Source organism: Cryptotermes secundus, unplaced genomic scaffold, assembly GCF_002891405.2.
Source record: "Cryptotermes secundus unplaced genomic scaffold, Csec_1.0 scaffold73, whole genome shotgun sequence".
Taxonomy (NCBI): Eukaryota; Metazoa; Arthropoda; class Insecta; order Blattodea; family Kalotermitidae; genus Cryptotermes; species Cryptotermes secundus.
The window spans coordinates 470,381-478,575 of record NW_019738871.1 but is presented as its reverse complement, the minus strand read 5'-3'; the positions used below and the strand labels follow the sequence as shown (position 1 = coordinate 478,575).

The following is an 8,195-nucleotide window of genomic DNA, read 5'->3' as shown; positions in this document are numbered from 1 at the left end:
TTTTTTTTTTTTTTTAAAGATGTTCCTACATTTCGGTGTATACTGCAGTCGTCATTTTCAGGGCGGTGAAATCCTGAAAGCTGAACTTGTTCATTAGGCACTGGCCATGAAAACAAGGCAAGCAAAGAGCAAACTCCATGGAACAAAATTCTTCTTCAGAAAATACTGGTCCTTCTACTGATGAAGAAGTACTGCGCCTTTTATGGACTCGAAGGTTTCACTCTAGTTTACACAACGGCACACAACTTTTTACCTTATTCGGAGCCAAATGAATCCAATGTGCACCATAAAAACATATTTATTTAATGCCTGATTTACTGCACACCCTATCTAATTCCTAGCCCCTACAAGTGGTCTGCTCCCTTCAGATTTCCCAACTAAAATTGTGTCCTTCTCTCGTCTCTCCCATACGTGCTACATGCCCCACCAATCTCATCCTTTTTGATTTGTCTCGTGTAAAGTACAATTTGAGAATCTTTTTGTTTGGCAGTTTCTCTGGCATTTTGTTACTTCTTCTGGACCCAAATATTATCCTCAACACTCTGTTCTCGGAGGTAACCCATTTCTTCCCCAGGATGGATGTCGGGGTGGGTGCAACAGCAAAGGCGAACCAAGCGGCCTTGTAGGCCTGCACGATATTAGGGGCAGCACATTTTATGAACGTTTTTCTTTTCCCTTTTGGTTCTTGTTAAGTGGAAATTATTTTTGTGCTACTGTTTTGTTCATATCGTGACCACTAGTCGTCAGTAATCCGCACGTGCTATGCACGTATGAATGACAGTGTTTTAAACACTGTGATGCCAAGTAACAGTTTTCCTGAGAGTGTCTGGGAAGTGTTATTAATTGTGTAAATATTCTGAGGAAATAGATCTGTTTTTTTTAATGGCGTTGCGATGGAATTTCTCATCACCGGTGCAGGCCTTGGACAGAACATAACCTAAACATTTGTTACACAGTTGGCCACTGTCAGCCAGACGTGGTGAAGGCGGCATGTGACCAGTTGGCAGTCCTCAATACAAACAACCGTTTTCTGCATGACAATCTGGTGATCTGCGCTCGTAAGCTGACTAGTCTGATGCCCGCACCACTATCAATCTGCTTCTTTGTGAATTCTGGCTCGGAAGCAAATGATTTGGCACTTCGCCTGGCGAGGAGTCACACCAAGAACCATGACATCATTACTCTGGATCAGTATGTATTTATGGTTAAGCAGTATCTGAACCTTACGGTTAAAAGTTAACATGGCATCCCTTTTATTACTAAATTTGAGAATTTGAGATTTAAGGTTCTCACTGGGGTGACAATGAAGACTTCTGTCTTCTTGAATGTGATGCCATGTTAGGCCACAACTGCCCCCTTTCATATCCTTTACAATTCATCAGTCTTCCTGCCATTTAACTCTACACAGAATTAGTACTGTTACAAAGACAAAAACAACTCCATCTAGTGTGACTATTTAAGTTTCATCACTTGAAAACTCATCACCCTTACATGTTTCGATCCGTAGTCTAGTCACACTAGATGGAGTTGTTTTTGTCTTTGTAATTGTTAGTGTGATGGACCAGAATGAAACAAATCAAATTAGTACTGTCATCATCATAAAGTAACCCATAAAAGATACAAGTGACACCATAACTCAGAAGAAAGTAATGGTGGTGCTGTTGTCCCACTCTTTTGTGTCATGAATTACATAAGATACAAAATTTGTCAACCATAGTCTTCCACTCTAAGGGAAATTTCAGATTGTAAGTGGTTTAAACGTTGTTCATGACAATATTTGGTCAAAAGAAAGAGTGACTGGTTGAGGAAAGGAAGGACGTATATGATATAATGAGGAATTCTGTAAGTCATACATGTTGGTTTGTGAGAAAAGATCACCATTGCTAGAACCTCAAATCTCATAAATGAATATTTGCAGATAGTGGTGAGGCATAATACAAATGTACTTATTATTTTTCTTATTATTTTTGTTACAGTGCATACCATGGCCACCTTACGTCCCTGATTTCTATCTCACCTTATAAGTTTAATCTTCCAGGAGGCAGTGGGAAAGCAGAATGGGTTCATGTGGTAAGGATCTCATTATTTAATAATAATTGTATTCCATTTTTACCTAATTTTCTTTCCCTGTATTGGCAGCCATACTCTCAGAATTATTGATTTTAATCTATGGAAGATACGTACAGTAGTTCGAAAGTACTTATACAACAAACCAAAAAATGTGTAAACCCATATGAAATAATCACTCAATGAGCTAAAAGCGAAGCATAAATTTCCATTAACTTCATGGTTGAAAACAGTCATTGTTTTAATGTTAGTGATTGCAATGGATTCAAGCTAATGAAGTGGTAATCTAATGAAGTATGGGAACCTCCCACAGTGCATAACAGACAACTCCCGCAGTGCATGGAAAACAGGCAGTATTTATACATCGCTTGCAGCCTGGTTCCCTAGACACCAACACAAGCGCTATACCATCAGCGCTCATAATCGCAGCTCCATCGCCAGCTCCACCCAGTGGTAATGGTATAAAAATGCGCGCCTCCAGCTGGCTACCATACTGGCTACTGGCTGCCATATTTGTATGTTTATGATTTAGTTTGTTCCCTGAAGGGAATATAAACTCTCAATGAAGTGTAGTCAATGCAGCTGATCTTAAAAATGTGTTCACAGACATGACATTATCATGTTAATTTTGTAACATTATTATTCTATAGTTCATGTGAACAAAAATTGGTTAATTTTGCCTCCTGTTACTTCCTCATTCTTATATGCAAACACTTTTCTCAACATTGACAACGTGTATTATTCTGTTTAGTTGGGAGAACTCGTTTCATATCCACGTTGAAGAGATGTAGTCGCAGTAACTACGGTAAAGTTCCGCTGATATGAACATATTGTCATGCAGGCGTCCTGTCCAGATGTGTACCGTGGGAAATACAGGGCTGTGGACTATCCGGGGCAGGATATGGGCAAGATGTACGCAGATGAAGTGCTTGACATCTGCAAGAAAGCACGTGGCGGTGGACACACTATTGCAGCATTTATTGCAGAGAGTCTTCAAAGCTGTGGGGGTCAAATTATTCCTCCAGATAATTACTTGCGTAATGTGTACAGGTAAAGGAAAGGAAAGAGCTTAACCCTTTCAAAGCATGAAGTTGTTTATAAAATGTTTAAAGATTAAGCTCATACCATACAGAAAATACACTGTTTCTCCATTACAAAGTCCAGCTGATTGATGGTGATTAGGGAAATATTTGCTGTTTATTCTGATAATCATGTGAATCACATAAATACACTCTGAAGATATTTAACATATACATAAAAGAGGTAGATGGGTTAAAAATAATTTTTATGAGGTTATAAATGGTGATTTTTATATGAACAGGGTGTCCCAGGAGGAAAGGTACTATTCTTGGAGGTCATGTATCGGTCATTCTAAGAAAAGATTATATATGTACAGGTGTCCTATTCTGAAAGGGTTCCGAGATATAGCTACTTTACTGTACAGTACACTGTACAGATGAGCAACACGCCATGTCCTCACATGAGCTGCAAAGTTCATTGATGTTGACAGAGGAATTTTCAAAAACGTATTACACTAGGTAGACTGTACCAACTTTGTCACTTGAACAATAAATTTTGGTTTTAGAAACAGTACATAATATCTCTTTCTTATCAACAGTTCTGGAACTGTACAGTGAAATCTTGGAAACCATTCGGAATAGGACACGTATACACATATACTTTTTTGCTTAGAATATCCGATGCTATGATCTCCAAGAATATTGACCTTTGCTTCTGGAACATTTTATACAAGTATATACAGAGTAGAAGTTTCAGGCACCATGTGTTTCTGAAACATCGGTACTTATATATCAGGCTACATGGCATCACATTCCAGAAGTACATATCCAGATATGTTAATGAGTTGGTGTTGATCTGTACAGATATGTGAGAGAGGCAGGTGGAGTCTGCATTGCAGATGAGGTGCAAGTTGGATTTGGTCGCGTTGGCAAGCACTGGTGGGCTTTCCAACTTCAGGGGGAGGATATTGTTCCTGATATTGTGACAGTGGGCAAACCAATGGGCAATGGACACCCTGTAGCAGCTGTCATTACAACTCTGGAGATTGCTCAAAGCTTCAAGGAGAGTGGCATTGAATATTTTAATACGGTAAGTGCCTCATGCAATGTTAAGCTTGGTCCAAAAATCAGTTCATAAAATTTGGAAATTGCATGTGTTAACTTTCAGTTGCGATTCTGTTTCTCTGATAACGATTTATAGCATACAAGTGACTCTCATTATATATGCTTTTGTTATCCGTATTTTTGAATATGTTTGGTTTTATTTTAGTTCATAGCGAACATCAGTGTACTGTCTGTCGCCATTGTGGAAGTTGCCATGCATGCCCAGTGAGCCGTGCAGCCCTAAGTTGCCTCACCATTTTGTTTCAGTCCATCTTTCCCTCCCACCCCTCTCTGTCACCACTGTGCTCAATGTTGAATCAGTGCATTTCCAACTTTACATGTTTTGAATGTATGTGGGGATTTTCAGAACTGCAGTGTTTACGTATAATGAGTCAGCTGTATTATGAATTTTACAATCTTATGCCTGTTGCTACTCATATTTAAGCAAGTTTAGTCCTATTCAGATGAGCATATAATGCATACCCTGGTCAAAACAACTGCACATCAAACATGTGCTGTGTGTCTTGTATTTTCTGTGACCCACTTCAGACCGAATGTAAAGGACCCAAAAGTATTAGGAAATTCACTTTGTACCCTTGCCAGTATGTGTGGGAGCCATGACTTTTAAGATAATGGGCATATATTGCCGCACACTTTTTGGGTGTGGTGTGAACCCTCATTCCCAGCCTGTTTTGTTTAATTGTGCACAGTGCAGTTCCTTCTTATGGTTTTAACTACTATGCATGGTGAGAAGAACCATATCCTGAATGAAGAATGGGTGTTCTGCTTGTGTTACATATTTTGAGGTGGTAATCTATGTCGTTTAATCAAAGCCTGTGTGATTGTATTGCATTGCAGTATGGTGGAAACCCAGTGTCATGTGCGGTTGCCATTGCTGTAATGGATGTTCTGGAACGACAGAGGCTTCGTGAACATGCTACTAGAGTCGGAAACCATCTACTCAATTCTCTGCGACAACTGGCACTAAAGCATCTCATTATTGGAGATGTGAGAGGTGTGGGGCTATTTATAGGCATAGAATTGGTTGAAGACAGAGAAAACAGGATACCGGCAACAGCAAAGGCACAGCATATAGTGTCAAGGTAAGTTCATGGCAAAGTCACCACGGTTATAATCTTCAATTTCAGGAACATTTCCACTTTTTAAGTAGTGACTTTTCCAAAGGTCGTTTTCATCTCATATGTGTTCTCCCACTACTCTGTTTTTATAATTGATTTCAGATTGTTCCTGCTTTTTTAAAGATTTGTTATCATAATTTCGTTTCATGTAGGTTGGCAGACTGTGCGTCTCCAGTCTCTTCTTTCTTCCCACAATCTTTCCTATTTAGTTTCTGTTCATCTCTTTCTTCTTATCTTGATGTCTTCCAATAAACTGACCAAATCTTCTTGTTCATGTCATTCCATGGCTATTTTTCCTTTTCTTTTATTCCTGATGCCCTTTGCAATACACTTGTTCTAACTATTTTTTCTACAGGGCCAAACCATTATAACTCTATTAAAAATTGTCAATTAATGAAGCACAGGGACAAGTTTACCTTTCTTATGCAGACCTTCTAAATATAAGATGCTGTAAAATGCTATGGCCCATGTAGCTGTAAAAATACATCTTTTTTTGCACTCAGATATGAATAATGAGTCCTAATGGCTCCACATTTCCTTTTGTAGGATGAAGGAAGAATATATACTTGTGAGCTCAGATGGTCCTGACAGGAATGTACTGAAGCTGAAACCTCCTTTGGTTTTCTGTCAAGAGAATGCTGACCATTTTGTTAAGATTTTGGATGAAGTTCTCACAGAAATGAATGATGATGAGGTTAGTGGAAGTTCATGATTTATTGCAGTGCACTGGTGTCAGAATGTCAGCTTTACATGGAATTGAACAATCAGGTCTCAGAAATATAACTGAATTTTAATTGCCACTCAATAAAATATAATTTTCTGTAGTTTCATAAACACTCAGCACTATTAATTAATTAAATGGCATATTTAAAACTAATCATTGAATGTTCAGTGAAGTACATGAAAGTCTTGTCTGTAAAATCTTGTGGGAAGAGATCACATGAGAGATGTAGATGTGGAAGGGAAGATAATAGTATAATCACTTTCAAGGTAGTGACTGTCAACATGTAAAATTAGCTGAACTGCTGAAGATAAGTGCCAGATATGGCAGTTTTTTTGACTACTTCTATAACAGAACATTATTTGTCAGTAGAACAAAAGTCAGCTTTTCAAGGAAAGATTGATATTGTATAGGTAGTTATGAGAATTTATTTTGTTTTGTGTAACAAGAACAATTTTGTTTTGGAAGAAATAGAATTGAATTTGATGTAAACAAAGACATTGTGTATCATAAGATTAATATATTGTGATAAAAATTGAACTCCATTGAGCCAAGGAGAGGTAATGATTTCTACATTACTAACCTATTTGGCAGTATAGAATGATGCCTTTTTTGGGTTTCTGTTGTGACCAAATGTGCTTGAATCCTATTCAGAGCTGTACTGATGTGTTGCATTATTCTTGTAGGTTACAATGGAAGCAGGTTCTCCCCAGAGACAAAAGAAGGCAAATCATCCAGAATTTGAGAATTCACCAAATGAGAAAAAGATTAAAATTGATGATCAACAGTCAGAGAAGATCATAAAAGTCTGAAACAGACTTCTGCATCTCTCTGTCATATATTATGTCTTAATTTGTGTAATGTTTCTTCAGTTGGTTACTGAATGGTGCTGTCAGTATCAACATTAGAACATGATGTTATTTATATGACTTTTACAGAAACAAATATTTTTTCTTTTATTGTGACAACATAATTTTTTATCAAGTTGAATACATGTGAGTATATAGTACAAATTATACCCTTTTAACAGGAATTTGATATAGCACATTAATCTTTTGCCATATGCAGCACAGTTGAATGCAGTTAATTTGAATGTCCTCCACCACATTTAACTTAAAAAAACTATGTTAAAAAAACATAGTGTATAAAGGAAATGTAAATTATCAGGGTAAAGTTAATTTATATAGTACAGAAAAGGGTTAATGTGGCTCAACTCAAGATGGTAATGTTTGTTATATTTTCTCAGTATTAAGCTATGTGTGTACATGAACAGTGATTTGTAAAATTAATTTTATTAATATCCCTTGTTATAGATGTGGACAGTACATCAGCTCTTCATAGATTTCAAGAAAGCCTATGATTCATTTAGGAGGGAAGTATTGTACAGTGTTCTCATAATTTTTGGGTGCACATGAAACTGGTTAGGCCCCAGTTACTTTACCCCCTGAGGAAAAAGCCTCGGGTACCCATTGGAGAAGAGCCTGGGTGGGCCCTGTATCTGGTCTCTGCACTGTGAAGTAAGGAAAGAGCTCTTGCTTCTGTTGGGAATTGAACTACAGCCATCCAGCTCTTAGCCTGTTGGTATACCGACTGAAGAATTATCTGGTTATTGATGTAAGAGACAATAAAGCCTATGAATCCTGAGCCAGCTGATTTCAGTCCATGTGCCATTCCTGTAAGCCTGCAGCAGTGTTCCTCAATTGATCAAGACACAAGTTTTGCTCATTACTTTCATTTTATAATAAATTATCAGTAGCATTAAGTCATACCAGAGGGCACTGCTGTACCAGATTTTCTTCTAGGTCACCACCTTAAAAGTTTATTCATAATTGTTTGCAGTATGCCTTAGTAGTTTCCCTGACAGCATTATTTGCAGTATCTTGTTATTGAACCTATAAGTATTAACTATATAAAATTTAGTTTTTACGTTGTGGCTGTCTGGTTGATCGCACAAAATAATTATGTAGATGATACCAGTGTTCTGGTAGAAACTTCTGCTTCATCAAGGTAGAAGAGTGCAAACTGTCAACCTGCCACAAATCTCATTTTATTTCCTACTGGCGATGGCCAAATAGCCTCATCATGAGTCTTATTAAACATTATTAAATAGAATTGTAAGAACCCAAAACAAATACATACCCTCAT

The 8,195-nt window shown here is 37.6% G+C and overlaps 1 protein-coding gene across 4 annotated transcripts in view; it reads left to right on the top strand.

Annotated features, from left to right (window-relative positions):
• The window catches only part of LOC111871059 (5-phosphohydroxy-L-lysine phospho-lyase), a 22,744-nt gene extending 15,050 nt beyond the window's left edge, over positions 1-7,694 (top strand). For 3 of the 4 annotated variants that reach the window (XM_023863812.2, XM_023863814.2, XM_023863813.2), the window contains 7 exons: positions 957-1,191; positions 1,977-2,070; positions 2,909-3,117; positions 3,951-4,176; positions 5,049-5,293; positions 5,876-6,023; positions 6,737-7,694. In XM_023863812.2, the coding sequence (XP_023719580.1) occupies positions 957-1,191; positions 1,977-2,070; positions 2,909-3,117; positions 3,951-4,176; positions 5,049-5,293; positions 5,876-6,023; positions 6,737-6,862 (1,283 nt within the window). In that variant the 3' untranslated portion in view covers positions 6,863-7,694. The remainder of the gene's footprint in view (positions 1-956; positions 1,192-1,976; positions 2,071-2,908; positions 3,118-3,950; positions 4,177-5,048; positions 5,294-5,875; positions 6,024-6,736) is intronic. The other variant, XR_002843972.2, reaches the window with a different exon arrangement.
• The last annotated feature ends 501 nt before the right edge of the window (positions 7,695-8,195 follow it).